General features: G+C 39.2%; 2 protein-coding genes across 4 annotated transcripts in view; one reads left to right on the top strand and one right to left on the bottom strand.

Moving 5' to 3' along the window:
- Positions 1 to 19,331, top strand: part of slc44a5b (solute carrier family 44 member 5b) — a 31,058-nt gene extending 11,727 nt beyond the window's left edge. Inside the window, exons 2-22 of one of the 2 annotated variants that reach the window (XM_027290325.1) lie at positions 903 to 951; positions 5,092 to 5,165; positions 6,949 to 7,033; positions 7,350 to 7,434; positions 7,568 to 7,681; positions 8,448 to 8,508; positions 8,592 to 8,715; positions 10,436 to 10,519; positions 10,842 to 10,954; positions 11,077 to 11,208; positions 11,318 to 11,417; positions 11,526 to 11,618; positions 11,779 to 11,866; positions 12,463 to 12,725; positions 12,858 to 12,952; positions 13,052 to 13,155; positions 13,301 to 13,374; positions 13,743 to 13,813; positions 14,544 to 14,632; positions 15,362 to 15,446; positions 17,218 to 19,331. In XM_027290325.1, coding sequence (XP_027146126.1) covers positions 903 to 951; positions 5,092 to 5,165; positions 6,949 to 7,033; positions 7,350 to 7,434; positions 7,568 to 7,681; positions 8,448 to 8,508; positions 8,592 to 8,715; positions 10,436 to 10,519; positions 10,842 to 10,954; positions 11,077 to 11,208; positions 11,318 to 11,417; positions 11,526 to 11,618; positions 11,779 to 11,866; positions 12,463 to 12,725; positions 12,858 to 12,952; positions 13,052 to 13,155; positions 13,301 to 13,374; positions 13,743 to 13,813; positions 14,544 to 14,632; positions 15,362 to 15,446; positions 17,218 to 17,399 — 2,165 coding nt within the window. In that variant the 3' untranslated portion in view covers positions 17,400 to 19,331. Of the gene's footprint in view, positions 1 to 902; positions 952 to 5,091; positions 5,166 to 6,948; positions 7,034 to 7,349; positions 7,435 to 7,567; positions 7,682 to 8,447; positions 8,509 to 8,591; positions 8,716 to 10,435; positions 10,520 to 10,841; positions 10,955 to 11,076; positions 11,209 to 11,317; positions 11,418 to 11,525; positions 11,619 to 11,778; positions 11,867 to 12,462; positions 12,726 to 12,857; positions 12,953 to 13,051; positions 13,156 to 13,300; positions 13,375 to 13,742; positions 13,814 to 14,543; positions 14,633 to 15,361; positions 15,447 to 15,726; positions 17,070 to 17,217 lie in introns of those variants that run through there. The other variant, XM_027290326.1, reaches the window with a different exon arrangement.
- On the bottom strand, positions 17,558 to 25,498 carry LOC113748007 (LIM/homeobox protein Lhx8). Of its 2 annotated transcripts, none has more exons than XM_027290328.1 (8): positions 25,339 to 25,498; positions 24,048 to 24,173; positions 23,783 to 23,904; positions 22,996 to 23,216; positions 22,446 to 22,549; positions 21,799 to 21,894; positions 21,196 to 21,385; positions 17,558 to 20,152 (listed from the first exon to the last, which is right to left on the bottom strand). In XM_027290328.1, exons 1-8 carry the CDS (start codon positions 25,417 to 25,419, stop codon positions 20,076 to 20,078), a joined length of 1,017 nt encoding a protein of 338 aa, XP_027146129.1. In that variant the 5' UTR covers positions 25,420 to 25,498; the 3' UTR covers positions 17,558 to 20,075. The 2 variants fall into 2 exon arrangements, with proteins under 2 accessions (XP_027146129.1, XP_027146130.1); XM_027290329.1 differs by having other exon boundaries at positions 24,584 to 25,427.
- Between the last annotated feature and the right edge of the window lie 1,751 nt (positions 25,499 to 27,249).

Genomic DNA, 27,249 nt, shown 5'->3' with positions numbered 1-27,249 from the left:
CTGGATTTACTGGAAAAAAAAAGCTGCTTGTGAAATTCAGGACTTTTATTTTTAATTTCATAGTACATTCAGAACAGCTCCACCAGATTTGCATGTACGTAGTACAGTGTACTAATTCCTGACACTTTTAGAAGCAAGGCTGGCGTGTACGTCTTTTTGACAGGGTCCGTTTGGGGAATGGGCAGATGGGAGATAGGCTCACTCATGCTGCCGCTAAGTCTGCCCCAGCTGCTTGGAGATATTGCGTTCCATGCGCGATGATTAATAGGTCCTCAGGAACACGTCATACTTTGTTTCAACTGGGGTAGAGACTAGTTGGGAACCAAAGAAGCAGCCAGTGATGAATGCAAATGCATGTGCTCCTCACACCTACAAGCACACGCAGTCAGTTTAGCCCCTCAAATGACTGATGATGCCTCCAACTGTGGTTCAGTATGTTCTCTGCTGGGTCAAATGGGGAATCCTCACTGTGACCCAGATAAGCTGTTTGTTTAAGAGTTGTTAAAATGATTTATTATATTTATGTGTTAGCTACATTGTTTTGGCTTTAGCCTAATATGAGCCTCCCTCTCCACCCCAGTACTGCTACTGTTGGAGACCTGCACTGTGAAATGGCCCAGTTAGTTCATCCTGGCCATTTGAACAACACAGCAGGTTAACTTGTGACACTAGTGTATGATGTTAGTGTGAAAATGAAATTTAAACATGTTATCCTGTGTCTCGTTTCTGTCTTTTTTTTTTTTGCTCTATGTCATATAGAAAGCTTATTTTGTTGATGGTAATAGTCACTATAGATTTGCTGTTATGTCACTTTTCGTCTGTTTATGGACTCTGTCAGTCTTATTCTTGTTCTATTTCACTGTCTTTTCAACTAATCTCACCATACTCTGCTTGTCTTCTAGGTGAGCCGCGCAAGTTTGACCCAAACTTCAGAGGGCCTGTTCATAACAGGTACTGCATACACACTCAACACCACAACCTTTTGCTTTATAGTCGCTGCGTCTAATAATGTAACACTGTGTAGAAAAGCTAAGATAAACAAAAATTGTACTTACCTGCAATGCACAGTGGAGTCACTGAATTACAAATGTGTTTACACACATTCTGGAGACATTCTGTCATGGCTGAAGATATTAGAATGGAGGCAGAACTTACTAAATTCATAAGTATGTGCACCTATTTGTAAATACCACTAGAACAACATCTGATTATTGCATGTGCATTGATTTTTGCCCATTGTGTAATCTTTTTGGCACACACGCCTCTTCAGTCGCTTATGGATCGATTATTTGTCATGCAGCGTTAATAAAGATCAAGGCCGAGCCCTGGCAGCTCTCTCCTCTCCACCGCACAGATCAATGGCCATAAGTCAAGCTGGTGGCTGGAGTTAGCCCAATGACACACACTATTAACCAGACAGATACACCCAAAACTGATGTAGTCCTCACATCACCTGGGCTTATCGCAGGGAGATAGTGAAATGTTTCCTGTTTGTCAGCCGGCAGCACAGCATTTCCCCTGATGAACTGCATTTGGCCCCATGAGGGCTGCAATTCTATACACGTCACAGGTAGCTGCACTGTGCATTGGTTTGATTTGAAGTGTGTGTTTCAAAACAGTGTTTAGAAAAGCAGCATGTCTATAATGTGGAAAAAATAAAAGGTGTAAAAGAGCTTCAAATATAGAAACATTGATATTTGTTTTATATAATAATTTAGACCATCCCATCACTTACAGATAAGCCATCCCATCACTTACAGATAAGCCCCCCCCCCCCCAAAAAAAAAAAAGAAAATAAAAATAATTAATTAAAACACAATGGTGCTTAACAGGTATGATGCTCTACATTTAGAAACACAGATGTAAACCTTAGGTCGAAGATTCTCCCTCCAAAAATGAATGTATGGCGTATCAGAAAAAAACGAAGTCTACATTTTAAGACTACCTGATTTCTTGAGCAAAATGAAGAGCAGAATTTTGCAATAAAGCAAAACCCCTCGAGGGTGTCACCACAGGCTTTTCCTGACGATATAGTCATTTTCTGAGATAATGTCGGCTCTTATCTCTTTTATGTTCAATGTCGGTTTGGCAGGCTGCTGCGAAAGCATGTTTCAGTCCTCCCGTGTCTCTTTATCCCACCCTCTCCAACCCATTTCACTGCTACAGCTGGGTGAAAGCACCGAGGATACTTTGATGTTTCTGTGGCTCAGAGGCTTTTCTTAATGAGAACTGGGAGAGAACTGACTCTGTGGTCGTCTTGTTTTCATGCAAGCTCAATGCCTAAATGAAGTAACCGTATCTGTGGTTATTGAGTAGTCCTCTAAAGGCCAGACAGAAGTGGACACGGCGTAGCGTTAATTCAAACTGGCTCCAGTTGTAAACATGGGTCTAATCGCTCAAAAAAAAAATATCCACAGATGACCCACAACTCCACAACCATTTTGTAAAGTAATACTGCCTTTGTTATCGTCCTGTCAGAGTGTGGTTCATTATAAGTCTGTCCTCACAGACACATATAACTACAAATCAGATGGCCCCTGCCCTTCACAGCGCCTGTGACAACACACCTAAAGATGCTTTGTGTTTTGTCTTTGGTCTCTTGACCATGAGAAATATCCCTTTTGTATGCAAATCTGACCCTCCAAATATACCTTCCTTTTAAATGTCTGTTACAAAGCAGGGACAAGCTGGCAGATTCACACCACAATGGCACCCATGCTATTCTGTGGCACTGCTGCCATCTGTGTCACCTTGGCTGCTGCTGAATATCAGCCCCACAAAGATAACACTGACACAAAAGTTTCTTACTGCATCGACAGAGCTTCCAGTGCTCTTCTTTTTTTTTCTTCTTTTTCAAAGCAGCACAGCATGCAAGTACAGTAAACAAGAAGGGCGATGCCTCTGTCCCTGTGAAAGTATGTGTAAGTAACATCTGAGGAGATCTGAAGTTTGGGAGTGAGGCCAGTTTGGGGTCCGAATAGATTTGCCGCTTCACTATATTTTGGATCTCACTCGCAGCGCATGTGGCCTGCTTTCCTGAGATAAGACAACAAAGCTTTGTTTTTCGCTCTCCTCTCTTTGTCAGCTTCCCTTCAACACTCACCCATGCTTCAAAGGTGACTTTGTACTGTGTTAGAACTGTGGTGCTGTGTTTGCACTTTGTCTTAATACCGCACTCTACGCGTCTACGTGAGGGAGGGAGAAACAAGACAGATCTACAGTAACGGTCACATCAGGATGGAGGTGAGGCAAGGTCGGCTTAAGACGCCCACCCCTCGCACCAATCCACCTTAAATCACCTATGATATGTTGCTGACTGATAGCTAACTTATCAACCAGCTAAACGATGGGGAGGGATTTAAAGACAAGAAATGCAACCATCACCATGGCAACCCCGACACCTCTCTTCCCTTTGTTCCTTTTTGAATGAAATGAAATGAAATGAAATAGTACTCCCTTGTCTCCCTTTGTCAATAATATGCACAGTATCAGCAACAGCTTTGTAGGTAGTGTAGCAGGTTGTCTTCATGCTCCTCATATTTACCATCAGTGTAATATTGCGACTGTCATCACTAGCGCCCATTTTAGCTGCCTTTTGTTTCTCGATTATCTCCAAAACAATAACTGCTGTGCTTTTAGAAAAATAGCTCTGAAGTCTTATTTCTTATGGCAACCACCTGCTTCTTTTAGTCTTTTGTAATCCGGTGTCGTCTATTGGAGGTTTCTGCTGATGTTAGTATATTTGCCTGAAGGTACAATACATAACAGATCTGTGGGTCAATTATTTTCAGCTCCAAATGTGTTGCCTAGGTTATGAGTGGAGATATCACATTTGTAGGTATCTACAGTCTTAATGTTCAGATAAAGGTGTCAGTAATGGATGTCTCTTATTCTGAAATAAGGAACAAGTAGTATTAGCGGCCCTGCTGGGACACAAAAGATTGCCAGTCCTCTATATTGCTAAGTTTGGCAAACCAATTTAACAGAGCAGCCTGTTAACATAGATTGCAGGCTTTACTGCAGTTATTAATGCAGGAGCATAAAAAATAGCTTGTAATTGCAGCTGCACTTTCAAACAAGTCCAAGATTATTTGCAGTGTAGGCTTAAATTACACAGCTGACCCTAAATCTAAGATGTTACACTAAGCGTGCAATTTAAATAGTTCTGTTTGTTTCTGTCTTGTTCATTAGTGCCTGTTTAAGCTAATGTGTCCCTCTTTGTATGGGTTGCTCCTCAGCTGATATCCTCTGTGCGAGCAGTGCCCATATGTGGCGCCTGTATCGAACCATGTAACCATCCTGCATACAAAACAAGGACAATCTGCTCTTCAAAGAACTACACAGAGGAATCACTGTCGCATCTTTGAGCTCAGGCCTCCCTTTGACATTGGCTTTGCTCCTCTGGATGAAAGAGGAGAAGGGTTGAAAGCTGGAGGACATGAGGTTCTCGAGTCAATTTGTGTAGCATTCGGTGTTAGGGGGAGGCTACCTGTGTCCCTTGTATGGTGCTACTAGGCACAGTGGATTGAACTTGGCTTTATTTGAGGCTGGGCTCAGTGCTCATAGTCTGAATAGTTTTTAAAAGAGGGCTAAGAAGGGGCCGAACTGACAGTTCTGGAAAGGAGGGAAAGAAGGCTTGTTATGGGAGACAGACAGTGAGACAGCGAAGAAAGACTCAGGGAGAGAGACTGCTTTAAACAAGCAGACTGAGGCTACGGCAGAGAGAGAGAGGCAATCTTCAAATAGCTGCCTCTGTGCCTGTGGGACAGTTAACTCTGGGGTGGGGGGATTCAGGGTCTCATTAGAAAGTCAGTATAACTCCACTACAGTTTCTCTGAAAACACTGTATACTGTACAGATGACACCTTGTCATGCCTGGTAGCAAGGACTGCACACAGATGTAGAGCTCTTTTGCCATACAGCAGCTGTGTTGACCAACAATGAAATGGTTAAACAAACGATACAGACTGGACAAATTCCCAACTCCCATGGGTGACACATTATGTATTCTCCCAACAATCATAAATAACTTTAATTTCCTCTTGGTTTTCCCACACATCTCATTTGTTCTCACACTTTTTTTTTCCCCAGGAGCTGCACTGATGTGGTTTGCTGTCTTATTTTCATCATCGTCATCCTTGGCTACATCGCTCTGGGTACCATTGGTGAGTTTGACACATCGCCGCCGATAACATCACACAAATATTCATGACACACAAAGATTCATGACACACCAACCGCACACGCGGTTTCCTTCCGCACATGCAAAAGAGCGGTGATACAGTCTGGTCCGCTCGTGGTCTGGAAGTGTGAATTCCACGCTCCGCCTGCTCTGCCAGGTTGTACAAAGCAAAATCTCGAGCTGGTGGAACAAATGGAAAGATGAAAAGTGGCAATAAATGTGACACAAGCAAAACAGACCCACTCCTCTCCACAGGATGCTCCGACACTTAGGGAGAAAACCATCTGTTTTTTGTTTTTGTTTTTATTGTTTGACTTTTTCATAATTTTGTGAAATGCAGCTCCCCCAACAGAAATAAGCTATTCTTTTAGTAAGTGGAAGTTTTCCCACAACACGCAGCTTGTATGGCTTACGCAGGCTGAGATGATCATGTTTAGTGAAGCTGTTTTGATGTCCCTGTCAAGTTTTTCACCAGACAACCAGTGATTCCCTGTGGCTCTCATTTTATTCAAATTTTCTTGAAGCCATCAAGTTCACTGGAGTGTGACAGAGAGTCCACTTTGTCTGCATGACTGAGGCCATGCAGTCTTGTGAATCTCCCCATCAGCTCTCCTTTTTTTTTTCTGCCTTTCTCTTTCTCGACTCTTCCTTCGAGTTCTCTCTCTTTTTAATTCATCTTCCTTCCTCTCTGTCTGCCCTTATCATCTCTTTCATTTGTTTCCTCTCTACCATTTTTCTTTAATCCTTTCCCATACAAAACACATATCCTTTTTTACCCAGTACACCTCACAGCACTTTTCTTTTTTTTCCCTCTTTCACACACACGTGTGATATACATCACAAATTAGGGGGGAAATGAAGTCCCAATGCTGTCACCAAACTGCCATCCCTTGCCAGCTCGTTGTCAGTGGAGTCACGTCTTAATCTGGGCATGGGACATGGGAAGGATTTACTGCTTCCCAATAATTTAAAAAGAGCAGGAGTCATGACAATGGATGGGACTTGGAATAGACACTGACAAGTCTGCAATCAGCTAAAGATATTGGTATTCTTTCTGCATATTGTTTTCAGTTTCATCATCCTTGTTGTGTCAAAGACTTGTAGGCTGCCTTTGTTGCGCTGTCTCACGTTCAGTGCAATCCTTCATTGACTAGCTAGGTGAAAGGCCTTAACACTTTGTTGTTCAGGTTGGGCAAATAAATGAAACACAAGAATTGCTTCGTAAATTGGATTTCAGAGTTAGTGCCACTCCTATCTCGTGAAACAGAACAGAACAAAACAAATTAAACTAGATTGATTTTGCCGTTTGTTTTTTTTATGTGTGTAGATGTTTCTTCTTAATTGATATGCATACATGCAATCCTCCAAGTAAATGTCCAATGTTGTCCTGTTAATTGTGTTTTTGTTTTGTTTTATCCTTGGTTAGTACATAAAGAAGCACAAATGGCCATGGCCTGATGCACTCATACCACTGAGGAGTCCTATTGGTTAAGATTTATTGATTTGTAGAAAGGAATAATAATGCAGTACATGTAGATCACTGGCCATTGTTTGTGTTACAGTACATAAAAAACTAGACAAACTCTCTGCACATGTTATTTTAAGATCTACAGAGAGTCTGAAAAGGGTAACGTGTTGACCAGTGGCCTTGTGGACCTCAAGACACAAATAACAAGACAACAATGGACTTTTACGTCAGGAGTATATTTGTGCGTTGTGGTTACACATGTCAAGTTCATCCATTTCAAATGAAAAACTGTTTTCAGCCTGGATCCATGGCGACCCCAGGAAAGTTGTCTATCCAACTGACAGTCACGGGCAGTTCTGTGGACAGCAGAACACCCCCAATGCGTGAGTATAAAAATATCTGTTCTCAGATTGTTGCACACTGGAATAATTATGTTCCCCAGTTTGTCTGTCAGCTTTCCATTGTTATCTTTAGATTTACAAAAGGCTTTGACCACAATACAGGGAGATGGTTTGTGATTAATTATGGCAGGCACCATACCCCTCCGCCCCCACCCGCTCTCTCTAAGTGTGTGTGTGTGTATGCGTGTGTGTGCGTGTGCGTGCTGATAAAACATTGCATGGTAATGCGCTGATTTCTCAATCTTTTGAATCCTTTTAATCAGTCCTTTATCGTTATCTTTATTGTTTGCCTCTACAGAAAGAAAGCCATATTATTCTACTTCAACATGTTGAAATGTGCCAATCCTGCAGTTTTAATTAACCTCCAGTGCCCTACAACCCAGGTAAGAGAAGAGTGATGCCCCCTCCAGCAGCACATTTTTACACTCCACTATGTTCCCCTGCAACTTTTCCTCCACGCTTGATTATGCAAGATTGATGGGCTTTCTCATTAAGAGGATGTGTTGTCTCCTGCAGCTCTGTGTCTCCAAGTGCCCTGATAAATTTGCAACTCTCCTGGATGCATGGAATGCCAAAAACTGGGAATATTACAAGCAATTCTGCAAGCCGGGTTTTGAGATTGGCAGCAAGGTGAGAGACTGCGGTTAGTGGTCCATTTCACCTTTTTGCAGACTAGATGAAAATATTTGTATCAAACCCCATGTCTTAATTACAAAAGTTTAGACCTTCTGCCTTGGTTGGAGGCACACCTTTTGACCAAGAAACAACAAAACCATGCCTAGTATAGCATTCAAAAATCCATCCTCAGATTTCACCATTCAATAAACCGAAGAGCTCATTTGAATGTGCTTTGAGAGACAGGCGGAAGTGAGCTATCAGCTCACTGATGCAGATCACAGCTCCGTTCTGTCTGCTGGCAGCAGTTCAGTGACAGTGACGTTAGCATGATGGTGTGTAAGAAGCAGAGAGTGAGGTGGTGTGTGGGAGCACCTAACAACTCGGTCATAACTGTTTGAACTAAATTGTTGATTTCACTTCCCACATAACAGTGTTGATGCTGTTCTGAAAAAATGATATTAATAACATCACCACACTGCTGAAGTAAGATCTGTCTGTAAGAATATTATTCTGAAAATAAGAACTGTTTTCTAAAAGATTCTGATGTCATACATGTGACTGATGATATTTCTATGTCAGAAAATCTAAATCTGAATCAGAAATCTAAAATGAAATGTAATGTTTCACATAAGTCAACATGACAGGAAAGATCACTTGGATAATACAGAAGAGGCCCTCAGCGTCATCTCTAGCTATGATATGATGATTACTGTGTTGAATGAATGGTTAGTGATGAATCTCGTGTTCTTGTTATTTAAATCATCATCTTTCCTTTCAGACAATTGCAGAAGTCATAAGAGATGAAGACTGTCCATCTATGATCGTGCCAAGCAGACCTTGTAAGTGAATCTAAATAAGCGTAAACACAGTAACCCTCATTATTTGTTTGCAAAGCCACTAAAGACAAAAAAATGTCTCTCAGTCCTTCAGCGGTGCTTCCCTGATTTCATTACAAGAAATGGAATTTTAACTGTAGCCAATCAGACCATCTTCAAGGACGGACAAAATAACGAGAGGAGTGTCAGCGACCTCAAAGAGGCTGCCAAGTAAGATCTGCCTCCAATGTGAATGTCTTGTCCTTGTTGTTTATGTTAGAAGACACGTCAGATACATTCGATTGATGCATAAATAATCCAGCCTGTAAAATAAAGTGTTTAAAAACTGTTATGCTGTCAATAGGGCTGCCAACTCTGCACCCAGAGAGTTGTGGACAGATATTACAGGGTAGGAAAAGTGGGCATGTTGCTGATGTCACTGATGCCCACGAATGTGTTCAAGCACATTCAGTCATTTGCATGTTTATTGCATGAAAATGCAGCTTACCCGAAAGTTCATGAGTAGAACTTAAGGGGTACCTACAAGCTTACAACAGCTGCTTTGTAAATCTACGCTGTCAACATGTTAATGCGCTCAGATAGCAACCTTTAGATAAGCAGAGAAATCGTGTATTTAAAACCAGTGAGCTGACATTATAAACGAACATGATTCTATGTTTGCTGTGATCTACTTTTGTTTGCCCTGAATTACCTGGAAAATATAATGTGCTTTAATGCTTTTCTCTTCGTAGCCAAGTAACCGCCATGCAGCAAGGAGAGGAAAGGTCTCAAAAATGATTTGTTTCAGCTTTTTAACTTTGCCTCTGCCATAGCCAGTAGCCTCGTGTAGACTAACCCTCCCGCTCGTGCTCTTCATCATAAAGAATCTGCTCCTGCGTCCCTCCACCTGCAACAGTGGACAGGAATCAGGACAGATTAATACAATTGTTTGTGGCTTTTTTTTCCAACCTCAGAACATCAAGTCATCTTCAATGTGAGTGGCTATGTTATAGTGTGTGTCTAAAGAAAAATAGAGGGTGATGTAGTGCACCCTGGTGGTCAGTAGGTTTGCTTCCTTGATATAGATGTTGTGTAGAGATAGATATGAATGCAAGTTTGCGTAATGGTGCTGGATATGATCCAAATTGTAGTCCATGGACAAGGTTTCAGTGACTTTTAGGGAGGAGAATTAGCGCCTGTCATCATAAGGTTGTTCTGTTTGTCCCATAGCAATGTTAGCTTGTCCTCTTTCCCTCCTGTCTGTACTTTAGAGATTTATCTGAGTCATAGAGCAGTGTGTCTGGAAAGGTACCAGGCCAAGCTTAAGTTAAGATTTTTAGATAGTCGTTTAGAGGCTTAAAACTCAGTTTTTAAATAAAGATGATTTCAAGTGACAAGTAAAACCATTAAAAAATCAATTTATGTTGAGTCTGTTATGTTGAGTATTTGAAGAACTTATTTGGTTTTCATTGGTTTCATCTACTGTGATTAGATATAAATGGGTTCTTGACCTGACACATCCATTAATATGCGTTGTTCCACTAGATTCTCTGTATCACATTCAGTAACATGCTGCTATATCATTTACTGCTATACTGAAGGAACTATTGCTCAATAGTGCTTCAGTAACACTAATGCTGTTTTGTGGCTCTTTGATATGAAACTGAAATATTTTCTTCCAGACCGCCTGACAATTAACCTGATAATTAGTTTCTAAAGCAGAAAACCTCAAAAGCATTTTGAAACTATATTCATCTTTGTTTCACAGCGACAACATTTAAGATAAATAACGTGTCAAAATGTTTTTGAGAAACTGTAGCGCTTAAACTGTTAGAAATACTAACATAAACATACCACAGCTCCTCTCTTTGTCCTTATTTTAATCCCTTTTCTTTTGTTACCTCCTCTCTTTCTCGCCTTTTCCCCATCTCACCTTGTTACTTCATCACAGAGGTATCACCAGTCTGCTGAATGGCAAAGAAGTTGGCATGAAGATCTTTGAGGATTATGCAAATTCCTGGGACTGGATCCTCTTGTAAGAATAGCTGTGGCTTTAAGTGATTTTCATGTTTTCACTTCTCTTAGTGGATTATGGTGCTCGTCTGTGGGGAGAGAAGTTCTCCTACCCACCGGTAGAAATTAATAATGGAAAACCCTGTTTTACATGTATTATCTTACCTGCTTTAAGCCCTGACTTGGTGAAATCTACATTGAAATAGCACCTGATATGTTCCTATTTACAGAACAGCTTACTAAATTTATTAAAGTTTCAATTGTTAAAGTCTAAATAAACCGTTAAACTGTTACTGGTCAACTACAAGTCAGTTTCCCGTATGTATGTGTTTGTGTTGTTGCAGTGGTCTGGTGATAACTATGGGGGTCAGTCTGGTCTTCATCCTGCTGCTGCGCTACACTGCTGATATATTCCTCTGGCTCATTGTCTTTTGCGTCATCGCTGTGGTCGGTTACGGTAAGCATGCACCAAAGACAGTTACCCATGTTGCCAGTGGTTAATGTATACTATATAGTTCTGTTGTCATGACAAACTGAAGCAGGTTTGGATTCATCTTTGTCAATCATTCCTTCACTTAGGTATCTGGCACTGCTACTGGGAGTTCAGTATTCTGAGTGGGAAACCAGGCGCTAATGTCACCATCTCTGATATTGGCTTTCACACAGACTTCAGCATTTACTTTAAGCTCAGCCAAACATGGCTCATCTTCAGTACGTTGTCATCCACTATACGATACCTTCACTTTACATTTAAGATGTTAAAGTGACACATATTTGTTGTATGCGCATTGACAAATAATTAAACCTACTTGTTTTGCAGTGATCTCACTTTCTGTGATTGAGGCCATCATTGTGATTATGCTGATCTTTCTGAGGACAAGGCTGCGCATTGCTATTGCATTACTGAAGGAGGGAAGCAAGTAAGGATAAGATAAGGATGGATAAAAGCTCTGTTGACTTCCTAAAAAAATAAATGGTCTGTTTGTTTTTTTCATACATGTGACACACATTTTTTCTTTTGGTTCTAGGGCCATCAGTTACATCATGTCCACTCTCTTCTACCCTATCATCACCTTTTTCCTTCTGGCCATCTGCATTGCTTACTGGGCGGTCACAGCAGTGTATCCTTTCAACTGTATTCCACTGATTTATTTACTTTACATTAAGTCTTTTAAGGTTGTATTCGTAATAGAACAAAACTGACTATATTTTATCAGTAGTCAGTGACTGATGTGTGGAATAACTTCCCCTTTGTGTTGATCTTAACCAGTTTCCCCTCAGTCTCTTAGCGTCATCTGGTAATTCAGTTTACAAGGTTGCACCGGCTGATGATAAATGCATGTATGCCAACATCACATGCAATCCAAAGGTCAGTCCCCCACTCTCTTACACAATGAAGTGTGTTTGTTTTGTTTTCAGAAACAATTAGTGGCACTGATTATCTGCAAAACTGTATTTTTTGCTAATTCTTGTTCTATGAAATATTTCTCTTGTCAGACTTTCATCAGAATTTGAATGTAATGGCTTCTTATCTCCACAAGTGAAATCTGTCAGCTGGCAGTGAGTTATGTGTGAGAACCGTTCAATCTCTAATACTCTTTTGTAAATAGAATTCACAATAACAGCTGACAGCAGAACGCTTTTTTGACAGATGTTATTTATCAGTCTGCCCGCCCTCCCTGGTTTGTGTAAGTTAATGTGAGCGTCTACAAGGATTTATATGCAATGTTGTCACACAGCTTTATTAAATGCACAGTTACTTAAAAGTCATACTTTGGGAAAAGATTCATCAACATGTAAAACAAAGGTAGAGAAGAAGCCAAGAGGAGTGACACTGGTGGTTTCCTGTGATTGAGAAGTTTGGCTTGTTGTCATTTAAGCGTAACAGAAATATTAATGCAGATATTAAGTCACAACGTTCTTGTCCGATGTCACATCAAGTTCAAATCTATTGCTTTCTTTCAGACCTTCAATAAGACCAATATTACCAAAGTGTGTCCCGGGTCACAATGCATGTTTGCCTTCTATGGTGGGGAGAGTGTGTACCACCGCTATATCTTGGTCCTCCACCTGTATAACCTGTTCGTGTTCCTCTGGCTGGTCAACTTCATCATCGCGCTGGGCCAGTGCACCCTGGCCGGGGCTTTTGCCTCCTACTACTGGGCCCCGAAGAAGCCAAACGACATCCCTGCCTGCCCGCTCTATTCTTCTTTTAGCAGAGCCATATGGTAGGAAGCTCTAACAGGTCACTGTTATACATCCCACAAATACTGTTGCTGCACAACCCATAAGATTAAGGTATGAAGGTTAAAAGGTCTATTATTCAATTGGTTCAAATATTTGTTTTTTGTGTGTAACAGCTACCACACAGGTTCCCTTGCCTTTGGTTCTCTGATTATCGCTGTGGTGCAGATGGTCAGAATTGTTCTTGAGTACCTGGATGACAAACTGAAAGGTAAGCTGCGACACTTAAAAACACTAATCTTCCCACTCCTGCACAATTGAAATATGGCTTCAAATGGTATGTTGATGATTTATAATGGGTTTTTTTTAGGTTCTCAGAATGCATGCGCTCGATACCTGCTTTGTTGCCTCAAATGCTGCTTCTGGTGCCTGGAACATGTCATCAAGTTTATAAATAGAAACGCATACATTATGGTGAGTTAAGAAACATCTGCTTTGCCAATTGTTTGAAGTAATTTATTGCAGTCTGTTAGCAGTTCAGCTGTTAGTTGGCTTGGTTTGTACCTCAGTGCTTAATTACTCTACTAAGCAGCGTGGTTTTTTTTCTTCTCACCTACAGATAGCAATATATGGGAAGAACTTCTGCACCTCTTCCAAGGATGCTTTCTTCCTCTTGATGAGGAATGTTATTCGGTAAGATCGGTCTAAAATCTGTAAATCTATGTCAGACACATTGTTTAGCATACCATATGGTTCATTTTTCCATTTAAATGGATAAAATGTGTTTTTCCACTCAGTTAACATGCCAGGCTGACTAAATAAAAGCTGTTTAGATTTTGGCTCAAAACCAATTTCAACACTTCACTATATGCAAGTCAGTCTTTTAAGCAGTTGCACATTTGTCCTCATTAGCCTCTTCACTATTACATATTTAATGGCGCGTGTACTTTTATAGATCTCTTCTGAGTCTGAATGTTACAGTGTGTGACAATGCCTTCTCCACTCTCTGGTGTCTCTGTTTCTCTTCCACTCTGGCTTTTCTCTGCTTCCTTTCTCTTTAGAGTGACTGTCCTGGACAAGGTGACAGACTTTCTGCTTTTCTTGGGAAAACTTCTTATTTCAGGAAGTGTCGGTGAGTTTCATGTCACCTGCAGCCTCTGAAGTGACAAATAGTGACGTAGATGAAAAATCGCAGAAGAGACAGGATGAGACATCCTTCAGAATATTAAGAGGATGATAAATCGTCTCACACCCAATTATTTTTGCCAAGCACACTTTATTTCCACTCAGTTTGCATCATTATAAGTTGAAATTTACTCGTGCATGGGTTTCAGTCGGTCTTTTGAAAAGAACTAAATCTCTTACATTACATTTTAGTTGGCCTTAAATTCAGTTGAGCTGATCCGAGCAATCTCTGTACAAGATCTGTCTAAGAAATATTGTGCTATTTGACCTTAAGTTTCACGAATGTAGGATTTATTGGTCTTAACAAGTTTCCCACTTCAACCAGCTGTAGTCATGGAGCCCCCTTCCTCAAAATAAATCTGTTAAATTCTTTGTGTTGTCTGTTAACTAAAACTGTCCGAGTTGAGTTTTTTTTTTCTTTTTTTTCTTCAAATCATTTACATTTATTTATGTTTTGTATTAAAAAGGTTTCTGAAGGAACTTGTATGAAGTGAGATGTTCTTTCTTTTTATCCTGTGGACAGTATTTTAAACATGTTAATACATGTGTGGCATTTCAATGTTTCTGATGACGTGAGGGGTAAATGGTGTTGTACTTCTGCTGCTTGATTTGTCTCCAGCGATCTATTCCATGTGTTCTCTTATCTCTGCTTTTCTTTTTTCTATGTTGTGTTCCAGGTGTTCTTGCATTTTTCGTCTTCACACGTAACATACCGGTCATTCAAGAGAGGGTGCCGTCCCTAAATTACTACTGGGTCCCCCTTCTGGTAAGGAATTATAATGTAGGATATTGAATGAGTAATTATACCAACAATAACAACTGAGCCAAGTTTCTTGGGGAGGTTGAGATATGTTTGTATTCTGACTTAGACTATTCATTGTGCACACAAAAGGTTAGTTTTATTCAAAAACTTTCGTATTGGTACAGTGGAGAATCATTCAGTGGATTCCATTTTGTGTCTTTGGCTCAGTCCGTGCCTTTATATCGACTGCTCCTGTAATTGTGCTTTGTTAAAGTAATAAAAATTCAGCTGGAGCATTAGCTTGGCAAATTCACCTTACTACTTTTCTTTGTCACATTTTATATTGCTCATTTTACGCCTTTTACATGTGTCACATATAAGATGGTCCTAAACTGATTTAGAATGAAGCCTGTGCTAATTTCCATGATAACCTCGAGGCAGGCCCAGGCAGTGTGATCTGATTTATTTTCTCCTACTCCATAACATCCTATCTAACACCTCACCTGTCTTCAGAGCAAAGAGAACACACACTTCCTAGTGTAATTGTGTTCCTTAAATTGTTATAACTGCATTTAATTTCAGTTATTCTAGATTCCAATTATTCAGATCAGATTACAGTTTTGCCCAAGCTAATTAGTTTTGTTGAAGGATTGACGACTCTGCGGTTAGGCTACTTGTTGTATAATAAAACGGACATGGAAGACACATTGTTGATAATAGAGCTTACTGACTGACACCCTTTGATTCTTTCAGACGGTGATATTTGGATCCTACATGATTGCACATGGCTTCTTTAACGTCTATGCCATATGTGTGGACACGTTGTTCATGTGCTTTTGTAAGTATTCTGCCGTTTTGCTGAAACAGTGTGAGAATATGACTACATGCAGAGTAAAAGATTAAATGTCATGTAGCCTGTCAGCGGTTGAATCTAACTCTTTCTCTCTTTACAACTGCCTCTAAATGATAAACTGATTCTTGCTCTTTAATTCTTGCGTGACTTCTTTTGCTAACTTACTTCTTACTAAGTCTTTGCTTTCCTCTCTCTTCCTGGCTGTCACTCTGCGTGCTGTCTGCTCTTCCTGCTCCTCCTCTCCCTCGCTGCGACCTGGTGTCAGGTGAAGACCTGGAGAGGAATGATGGTTCTTCCTCCAGGCCCTATTACATGTCTCCTGGCCTGCACAAGATCCTGCGCAAAGGAGAGGAGGGTGCCAAACTATGCGCTGCATCCTGAGCGATGTGCGGCCATTTTACTGAACTGTTGACTCTCTCACTCACTTCTCCATATCTGCTGTATGTGTGTGTGGGGGGGTTCTGGACGTTTGAGAGCGAGTACTGTAGGGCTAAATATCAAAACTGGATGCATCCCAGCCTGGTCAGGGATGGCCTGGACATGAAAAGACATGCTTTTACTTCAGTTCCTCACAGAAAAGGCATGGGGGGGACAAGAAAAAGAACTCTGTTTACTTCCTCTCTTGAGCCAACTCAGATACTTGCCTTTTTTTTCTGCCACGCTTCTGTTCTTCTTTCTTTTTTTCTTCTCTGTATTCTCTGCTGACCTCTGCCTTACTGAGAGGGTACGTGTCAACTCGCAGGAAGTACGCACAAGCTGAGATGAATATGATCCGAGCATTTTTACCCAAACAGACATGAGGACCTTAAACATGTACAGTTGCCACTGATGGACTATGGCATAAGGCACCACCATGAAGAAGTGGTGGACTTATTAACGGGGCACCCTCTTGTCACACTTTGGTCTTCTAGTGTAAAAGTGTATGCACTTTCCACATATGGCAAATGAACCATGTGATTTATTTCTTCTGTCTAGCATGATTATTTTGCTGGCTGTTGATGTTTACCATTGGTTTTATAGGTTGCTTTGAATCCACCATATTTATACTAACACAAACACACAGATCCAAAAATGGTATGGTGTAAGTCTGCACTTAGAAAAAAAATTGTTTCTCTTATTTTACATCATTTAAAAGGAAAAAAAAAAGGTCACAATCATTTTAAAGTTTCCATTATGGTCATAGATGTACTGTAAACCAGACAGAAATGTTGTGGGAGGTCAAGACTTCAAAAGACATTTTATGTTGGGGTTTTTTTTTTGCTTAAAATTTGAAAAGAGCCTGACAGTTTTCAGGAAACTTCTGAATGCAGCCACTAGTTTATGTGCCTAGTTGTGGGAAAAAAACAAAAAAAAATGTTCCTCTTATTCTGTGGTTTTAGACCTAACACCAGGAACCTTTTGCGATACAGTTTATAAAAGGATGTCAAAGCCATTTTTGGTAAAATTTTTTATTGGATGGTTTCAGATGTAGTGCTGTTTTAATACTAAGTATAATACACGCATCTGTCTGGAGGTTATTCAGTGTTCTTTTTGTATAGGAGAATTTTTTTTATCAATGAAATCCAATGAAAATGTGAATCATTTTTTGAATAAACATAAATGGTTTAAGTATTGTCCAGTGCATTTTCAAAGTACCTTGCTTGTGCTTTTTAAATAGAATATTCAAAGATGACCGTAAATGTCAGTGTTTAAACTTTGAGCTGATTCTCTCAGCTGTGATCTCGGTTTGTAACATGTCGCTACTGCTGCCTCCTAGTGTGGGATCTGGAGATGAACGATGGCTCTCCTGAGCGGCCCTACCGCATGAACCGAAGGTTGCGGTGCATCTTGTACAAGGAGAACCACCACCAGCGAACAAGAAATAGAGAAAAGACAAAAGGTGGGAGGAGACAGAGAGAAGATCATTTACCAAAGCTTGGTACAAGAATAGAAGTGTAACTGTACACTATAATGGACAAACTGTAAGTAAGCACCTCTAATTATTAGATTATTTGTAGTTCTTTGGTATTTGTAGCTGAACGCAGAGTTCAGTTTGTCAAAAAAAAAGATGTTTGATGGTGTACAAAGTCACACCAGATTCTTGTAAATATTTTTTAAAATATGCTTTGTTGTATTTTCTACAGCCACAGTCACACTACACAGTAAGTTTCTATAGAAACAGGTGATTTCTTTCTTGATTGGGCTTGTGGTAAGATGTTTTAGCTCGTAACCTCTTGTAGTTACCAGTTTTCACCACTTGGTGGTGCCAGTCATCACCAGACACCCTGTTGTACTGTTCTTGAGGAGTGAATGCACTGCTGATTGCACCAGTTTTTCCATGAAATGGTCAAACGTTTGCTCATCTGTGTATTGTGTTACCACAGTATTTATCCTCAAATTGTCTCACATTGAGAAACATATTCGCCACTGTAAGTGTCCGCTGTTTTCATATTTGACTGTGAAGGACATAATGGCATAGCAGTTCAAAGTGCTTCGGTTTTGAAGTGCCTTTTTTTCTTAGAATTGCCACATTCAGTGTCTAATTGCATCTTATAGCTACATAGTTTATAATTGACGATGCTTGCATGAATATTTTTAAAAAGAACTTGTTAAAGGGATAGTCGGCAGCCACTGATGAGGTTTTGTCTTTTCCAAATGTTGGATAGGAAGCAACCTGTGTGTCTGTCCACCAAAAAAAATGCTTCTGCCTGTAACATGTGCTGTTTAACATGGATACATAACACTCATAGCTGTTCTTAAAGTGATACGCCTCCCAAAATGCATTTTATTAGTACCTGAGAGTCACTTCCTATTGGTTTTTAAGGTGACTTTCCAGCTATTACCACTTCTCTGCATATTATAAGTTTAGAAACAGAGGTGGTGTATTAAGTCTTTCCAGCTCATGGAGCAAAACTTAAGCTCAAAATTTCTCTTTTGAGTTATGAACCTCATTTGAACCAGCGTTTTTGTAACTATGGGTCCTCTTGTTGATCCAAAGTGGTGCTGGTCCCACATAATATTACTGAGTTATTAGTCAAATAGAACAATGTTTATTAATCAGATTGATTATATGTTTATAGTTTTTGAACTTTACAAATATTTTTGCATTGGTTTCTTCCTGGAGTATAAACGCCTCTATATATATGCTCTGTCAAATACCAGACAGTCAACGTCAGTTTGTCTGATTACCAGTGAGCCAAGTAAGGGTGTCACCTGGTTGTTGGTCGGGTGACTGATAAATAAATAAGTGACGCAGCTGTTAGCAGTTTCACCCACTGTGTCCTTGTATTTCACAGACTTCAAACTTCTGGTGAGGTCTTCTTTTCCTAAATGTTTCCATTCATTGCTTTGAATGATGCTCACCTTCAGATCTTTGAGATGTGACTCATGCCTGTAAGTCTTTGTGTTTGTCAAACTCAAGAAGCAGCCCTTATGGTGCCTCAGAGTGACAGCACTGCGAGACTCACACACCTTCTGCTCCCGTTTGAACTGAACACGCTGGGACACGTACAACGTTAGCATTAAATAAGAGCAAAAACAACTCAGCTTGTGTATCCGAACCTCTTCAGAACGATGCATGTGCCACTAAATGTGGCGTATTATGCACATAGCGTGTTGTTGTTGTTGTTGTTTTTTCACACTGAGTAACTATTATACTGCCAGATGTATTTTGTATCTTTATGTGCATGCAGCTCAGGTTCATTCCCATGAGGGTGAATACCTGAGATCTGATAAGTGAAGTAAAAATTGTGTTTTTATGTGCCTCCCCCACCCTCCCATGTCTGGAAATTAGATTCTTTTGGTCAACCACAGTCAACAAGTAGACACAAGTAAAACCTGTGCGGCAGTTTTCTTACCACAAACTCTTAAACGTCAAATTCTGAAGATTCCTTGCTCTAACCTGTCGATACTTTAAACGTTATTTATTGTTGCTCATGTGCAGAAAGCATGACATTATAAATGCCTCTGTCATGTATTTATTTATACGGATAAAGTTGCATGTTTTTTTTTAACAGGATATGTTGCTTGTGTATCTGTTTATTCAAATATAGATGTTAATGTTTTATTACTTCTATTTTTATCAATAAATTGTTTGTATACTTTCCACTTCCTGAGGTCTAAACTGTTGTGTAAAATATCTTTTCATTCATTCATCTCCCCCGATTTGTGAAAGTAGACATTTATTTTCAAAACAGACTTCAAATACAATAAATAAATTAAATTGCAATATTCAAACACACAAACAATTTCAAGTTCACCTTCATAATGAGTTGACATTTTGGGTCTCGTGTCTTTCACTTAAGGTAGGACGGTCAAACTGTGTCACCAACTACACAAACAAATATAAATCTATAATGTCATATGTCACAATCCTATTAGGTACACTGAAACCTTTCCATTTCCACAATACATTTAGGACTGTAAATGATATTCATCCATAATATGCTCAACAGTGAATCAAGTGTTTTCAAAGAATGTCGACATGTGAAAGGAAAGCCTTTGTGGTGGTTCGCTTAAAATGAAATTATATTTACCATGGAGATGTGAATACTGCAGCTGCTAATGAGTCGGACCATCGGAAGGGAGGTCTTCTGTGTGTGTGCGTGTGCGTGTGTGTGTGTGTGTGTGTGTAGCTCAGGCGTGAGACACAGGCAGGGAGGCCATGGCGTGTGCGGGCAGCAGCGGTTGAAACATGGATGGAGGGGAGTGTACTGTGGACACACATAGAGCATTTGATTATATTTTCCATAATGAAGATATTAAAATATATGAATGGATTATTTTTTTAAATAAGGCATTGGTAAAAGCTTTAGTATGTTTATATTTTGTCAAGGTTTGACAAAGATTGTTCACAGCAGTATACAAATCCTGATTGAATGTTGTCTTTATTAAATTTATCAATGTTTTCATTAAAAAAATGTCCATTGTTCTAACAAACAGCAGTAATTATGAACACTCCTTGTGACTGGTATAAATATATTTCTAGAAGAAATAACACTGGTTTGTTTGTTTGTTGATAGATAGAAGCAGAACTGTTTATATTTAATGAGCAGTGACAGTCACAATGACCTAATGGACTACGGAAGGAGCTACAGAACAAAGTTTGACTATTTTATTCTATTAGCTCTTTTTCATATAATTAGTTTTTAAGAATTTGTATAGCTACTCTTTTTTTAAACTATTTTTGTGTTTGGAGAATGTGAATTACTCAATAATATTACTCAAGTATAACATCAGATCGTCAGCAAATAAACTAAGCTTATCATTTTCTTTTGCCACATTTATGCCACGTACTTCTTCCTGTGATGTTCTGTTTAAATAAACTAGAGCCGGTAAATAACTTAATGGTAATGGCAAATACAATAATAATTCATTCATTTATTTTAGATATGAATAAAAATAAATCAAATAGTTTTTTTTGTGGCAGTTTGCATAACACACATTTCACATACCAATTTGGTTTTCAGATAATTCACACGTGAAATGTAAGATATCACAAGGGATAATAAAATATGAACCTCTGGTAATTTGTTATGATATATCACATCTGAAGCAACATTTCCCTTGTGATAAACTTACAAGTACGTATATGTGTGTTTAGGCCCCTTTATCTACAGTGAAAAATAAGATATGCTCTAATATTTCAATTGTTAAAAGAGGAATTTGGCTTTTTGGAGGGTCTTTTTTTAAAATAGAAAAAAAAACTTTCTAAACAAATGCTAACAGAAAACATAATGAAACGACCGGTGCTCACTGTCTATGAAGGAGTGTAGTGCAGAGAGCATTGATCCCTCCAGGCCACCGTAAGTCGTGTATTGTAGCTCCTCGGGGGTCGGGGTGGGCTGGGACAGCCGGCTGGGCTGCAGTGAGGTCATTGGGGTGCTGGAGGTGTGGTTGGGGCTCACATGCTTCTTGTGGCGTGCTCGGCAGTTCTGGAACCAGACCTGAGTTAACAGCACAAACATGTTGTACTTTACTGTAACCTACGGTTACTTTGCAAATTAATATTTTGCAGCTTGTAAATTATAATGCATTGTTGAAGGTTAAACCATGTAGCAGAAGTATTTTAGCTTTATTTTGCTACACAATTAAAATGCACAATAATTCATTAAGTCACAATAAACCAATAATACAATATATAGTATGGATGATGCTCAAAGTTAGATGAATCCTATAAACAGCATTAAATGGTATTGTTCTTTTTTTATGTTCCTTTTTTTGGTTTGGTACATGTATTACCAGCTAACAAGCACTATACGAATATACCTCACCATTGTTTGAGTTTAAACTCTTGCATCTTCCTAAAATAGTCAGATATCATCATCCACCTTCCCTTTATTCAACGTCCTTCACTGACCTGTATGACTCTTCGACTGAGGCCCGTCTGCTCCGCCAGTTTCTGCAGAGTTTGAGCATCTGGGTTGTTATCCTGAGCAAACTGGGCCTGCATCACCTGCGTGTTCAGAAGAAAATCAGTTAAATAGCAGATAGATTTACTTTGTTTCCGTGATATGAAAATTACTTTGAACTAACAGAAAATATAAACAATTTGGATGATTTTATACATCTATCTCATTCTGCATGGCACTTAATGCTCTTCATATATTATTGCTTTAACATAGTAGCTCAAAATTAAATTTATACTACCCTGAAAAATCTACATAATAATCATATTATGATTATTATTTGCATTATTAAGAGAAGAAAAACAGATTTTGTTTTGTGGCATTCTACCTGCATCACATCTATTTCATTAAATCAATAAATGCTATACTACATTAATCTAATTTATTAAAATTAACACCGAATGTTGGTGTTTGGTGCCTTTGGCCTGTAAACACATTATTAGATATTACACTTCCTTTCTGCCTGAACAATTTACTGAACTGAACTTATGACAAATCTTTATTCCACAACTTTTTAACTATATATATATTTCCCCAGTAGAATCTTATCTCATATATTATTGTTATATCTGTGTGTGTGTGTTGGATGGAGGTTAACCTGCAGCTGGTCGGCAGTGAAGCTGGTCCGAGCTCTCTTGGAGGGTTTTGGCTGGTTAATCTCCTGCTCAGTGGGCACAGCCCCCTCCATGTTAACACTGTTCCCTGCAGCAGGAGCACATTGTCATATTAAAATGTGTTTGAAATATATCCATTTTAAATTCAGAATTTTAAACCTATTGGACAAATAGAGCAGCATGCAATAACCATATTTAATCCAAGGCATTAAAAAACTAGGACAATTTTGCTTTAACCTCTGCACATTCAGACCCATATAGACTAAGATATAATATCAATAATAATAAAAAATCATGGACAAACAGCATATTAAACTTCTCTTTCAGTAGCTTGAAGTGAAATAAAATACTGATGTGATAACTGTTTGTGTTTTCTTTTTCTTTTTTTAAGACAATAACCGAAATATTGTGACAAAATCTAACAGTTCTGGAGGAAAACTCTTTAAATTTAAATTTATCATCCAGCCTTTTTCAAGCTTAACCTAAAAAAAAAAAAAACAATTTTCCCGGGTTTTTTGGGGAGTAAGATCTCACCTTTCTCCACGGCCCGCTTGAGGTTGTCCAGCATGCAGTCGTAGTGAACCCTGCAGAGCACCTTCTCCTCCACCAGAGCGAACTCCTCCCCGGTGGACAGCTGCCTCTTGCAGGAGAAGCAGGCGAAGCAGGCCAGGTGGTAAACGTTGCCCTTCGCCCGGCGGACCCAGTCTGTGGAGTGGATGTTCCGGCCGCAGCACGCACACCAGGTGCCGTATCTTCTGCAGAAGGTGAAGGTCAAGGTGAGCAAATCACCCACACACAACGGACACAGGCTTCAACACCGAGCAGCTGTGTCTTTTAAAAGCTGATGCAAATTTTAACTTTGAAGTTTGGCTATTTGTTTAGGACAGAAATGAATGAATTCAGAATTATCCTGGATGACTGCAGGGAAACTGACATACAGCTACTAAGGCCCTAAATTAAATTAAGTTATAATTAAAGTGACTCCCAACTTTAATATCTATCATTTATATGTGATAAAGTGACTCCCAACTTTAATATCTATCATTTATATGTGACCATGAAGAGCTCTTTTTGTTAAAGAGATTGATTAATGATGCCTTCACTGGTCGTTAAACATGAATTAACTTTAAAGCAGAGAGAAGCATCAAATCCAGCAACTATATATTAAACAATATTAGATCATCCTCAAATTTGCATTAGAATCTGTGGCCTGATTAATAAATAAATTCGTATCTTGATAGTTGAATCTCCCCTTCAATAATTTCGTTCCATCAGCTTTGACTGTCGTTAAACCAGGACAAATAAAGATGGATGCTCTTACCGAAAGTAATCCAGTTTACAGAAAACTTCTTTTTCTTTGATGTAGCAGCTCGTGTGGCTGCCAAGCGAAGTCTGGCACACGCTGCAGGAGAGGCAGCGCACATGCCAGCACAAGTCGTTCACCTGAAGCAGAGGCAGGAGAAATTAGTACAAGTCAATCTTGTTGTATACGCACGCAAGACAAGAGCCTCCAAATCACAACAACAACAAAAAAAAACAAAATCAAAATCATAATTGCGCACAAAACAATCTGGCAGTGTGTTTACCTTTAATAAATATTTATCCACGATTTCCTCGTTGCAGTTCGCGCACACAACCCTGCCGAGCAGAGGCGCGGATGCCATCGCCTGAAGTGACGACGCGTCTTCGTCCAAAACTTCCACCGGCGCGCCCTGAGGGGATCAAACCTGCGGTTAGAACATTACGCACAGGACCGCATCCACAACCGTGGATACATATTTTAAAGCCCACCTGTTTACTGTCAGCAACTTAATTATAAACTGCAGGAAAAAATAAATCAGATTTTTCTTAATCATCTTAAAAACAAAAATAAGTTTACAGATTATGTTATTAAATCTTTTTTTCTCTTTAGGCCATAATAAGTGAAAAGTTAGTTTGATTTTAATCCTCGTTGCCCTTTTTAGATTCTAAGTTGAAGCAAATCTTTCTAATTTTGTTGTCCACAGTCACAAATATTTAAAACTATCCGTCCAAAAGAAGATAAAAAAAGGCCTTTGGTTAATTCTCAACCTGTCCTTGGAGAATAAATCAAAGTTTTTAGCTCCAGCATTTTCATTCCTACCATTATGTCTCTCCTGTCCTCAGTGCATTTGCCTAGCAGCTCTTCGTCTCCTTTGCAATCTTCACACATGACGAGAAGCTACGGCGGGTAGAGGATGCTGGTCTGTCAGACTGTAGCAGCTGCCTTAAATGCCCCCTGCTCCATCCCATAAATATCATGCCTTTCACTTTTCACCATGACAACGCCCGGCGATTACCAAAATGACATTTAAAAGAGAAGGATAGTCATTACTTACAAAAACAGACAACACTTGAACTAATACTTATCCTATGTGCATTATGTTCTTGAGATCTGCATTTGGGATTCAGCAACTGCTCGCGACAACTGCGCGCGGTGCTGTGGTTTAAAAAACCCCACAACACTCCAATCTCACGTGTCAATCAAAAAAAAAAAAAAAAAAAAAAAAACAGCGCGTGGTCTCTGAGGGGAAAACGGGATTGATTTTTTTAATAACAGCAATTAAAAGGCTAAGTTCGCCACAAACGTCTAACCGGGGCAACCGAAAGGTGAAGAGGTCTCATTAACTACTTGAGTTTTAATTGCAGAATTCAGGGAGGGGTAATTTTCTTCGACATTTCTTCAAATTGTGAAAATACTGAGCTGTCAGCGTGTGGACGGCCGGCTTTAATAACAGACTGAAGCCCACTTTGATTTAATTGGCAAAGCAATTCTCGACTAATATTTAATCTCCCGTACGGTCTGTACACTGACTCTGACCTCAGCCTGCTGCTCCGTCTTTAATTGTCGTTACTCACCTCATCGTTGGACAACAGGGATCCGTTCTCGTCCTCGCTAACTATGCAACACTCGACTTTTACTTCACTTTTCCAGCGCATGTCTGTGTCCGTCCACCGACTGGGAAGTTTCAAAGTTTTTTTTTTGTTTTTTTTTTTAATAAAAAAAAGTGCTGTTGCTCTTTCTTTATTTCTCCTCCGGGACTCCTGTGTCAGTGTGCCCTGAGCTGTGTCTAGAGGGAGGATCATAATTCATATTTCCCTGTCCTCTTTGGCCGCGCCTCTTTGGGAATAAGCTTGTTGTGTGGTTTTTTATTCCAGCTCTGAGGGTTGGGAAAAAATAATCCAAAATCTATACTTTTTATGAGTTTTCACCTGAGATGATGCATTTCATAGTTGATAATCTTCAGATTTACTCAAATATACTCTTTGAGGTACTTTACTTGAGTATTCTAATGATCTGCTACATGCTGCATTTCTGATTTCATAGCTCTAGTCACTGGTTGCATTTCATGTTAAGATCTTACACTGTGATTATCTCATAATATATTATCTATTTTTATAGATTAAACCAAATACAACATGCTCAATGCACATCAATACACCAGTAATTATCCTGTAATATCAAATAATAATAATAATAATAATAATAATAATAATGTGAAAGTGGACAGCTTGCATGACAAGTTTACTTACTTTACTGTATTATGTGAAATTTTGAATGCAGAAAGATTTAAAACACACAAACATCTGAGCAACATGTGATCTGTTTATTCAACATTTCAGCATTTAGATCTAATGGTTTGCTTCCACTGAACATAAAGTGTCTGTATTTTATGTATTTAATTTACAGTTTAGAGTTTGGCCAGATTAATCTGTCAGGGCAGGTGTTCTCAGTGTAACTGGCTTGTGGATTAAAATGAGGCCCTTACAAATACCTACTGATTGTGACTTCTTGTTTTATATGAATAGTTTTGAGACGCCTGAAGAGATACAATTTGGAAAATTAAGAGAAATTTATTTTGTTATTCAGGAAAAAAAACAAACATTATTGTAAAATCTGAAAAAAATGGACAGAATATTATGTTTCATAAATATTTTTTATTTCTGATTTCCAGTGTCAATCATTTGGCAACCCCTAAAGATTTATTTTGTGACTTTTTTGTTTTTTTTATCATTCAGGTTTTATTAGATTTTTTTGACAGAAAACAAAGATGATACTGAGACTCTTTGTGGGGTTAGGAGTGTATGAGTCTGCCTGGTTGGGAACCAGGTTCCTAGGGATGAGACATAAATGTTGTGCCCCTACTGACACATCACCCACTGTGTTATGTGCTATATGGATGTCACCTTCAACTTTCAATCAAATTCAGTGTGATCAGTATGCATGTGCTGGAATAAATACTAACTAAGTGAATGATAAAGCTCTTGTTCCCTAAAACATTTACACTGAATCATATTACTAATCCAGCTGAAATGCCCCTCAGGGTCGTTTTTTAATACTATAAATCCTAATATAGGCAATACTCACATTCACTGTTGGTTGAGTAGTATATAGCATATGCACCAGTGCAGTCTAATTCAACAGATCTGCAATAAATCCAACCTCAGACAAGATTTTTGTTGTATTAGCAAGCTTATGTATTGTCTGGAACTGCTCCCCTGTCAAAACAGAAGAATGTGACTGTAGCCTGAAATGCACATTATTTCTCCTATTCTGAGAAAGAAAACAAAGCTGCACGCACAGTTAGAGGCTGATTGATCCGAGCTGTGTCCTCTCACCAGATGTTCGTTGCATGTATCAATACAGCTTGCATTCACGGGATGCTTTCACGTTCTTCAGCATCAGTGGAAGAAGAATTGAGATGTTTTACTTACAATGTACAAATACTTTAAGTTTCAGAGGTATTGTCAGCAAAAAGTACGTCAGAA

This window comes from Larimichthys crocea, chromosome XVII (genome assembly GCF_000972845.2).
Source record: "Larimichthys crocea isolate SSNF chromosome XVII, L_crocea_2.0, whole genome shotgun sequence".
Lineage (NCBI taxonomy): Eukaryota > Metazoa > Chordata > Actinopteri > Sciaenidae > Larimichthys > Larimichthys crocea.
This window is presented reverse-complemented; position numbering and strand designations above follow the sequence as displayed.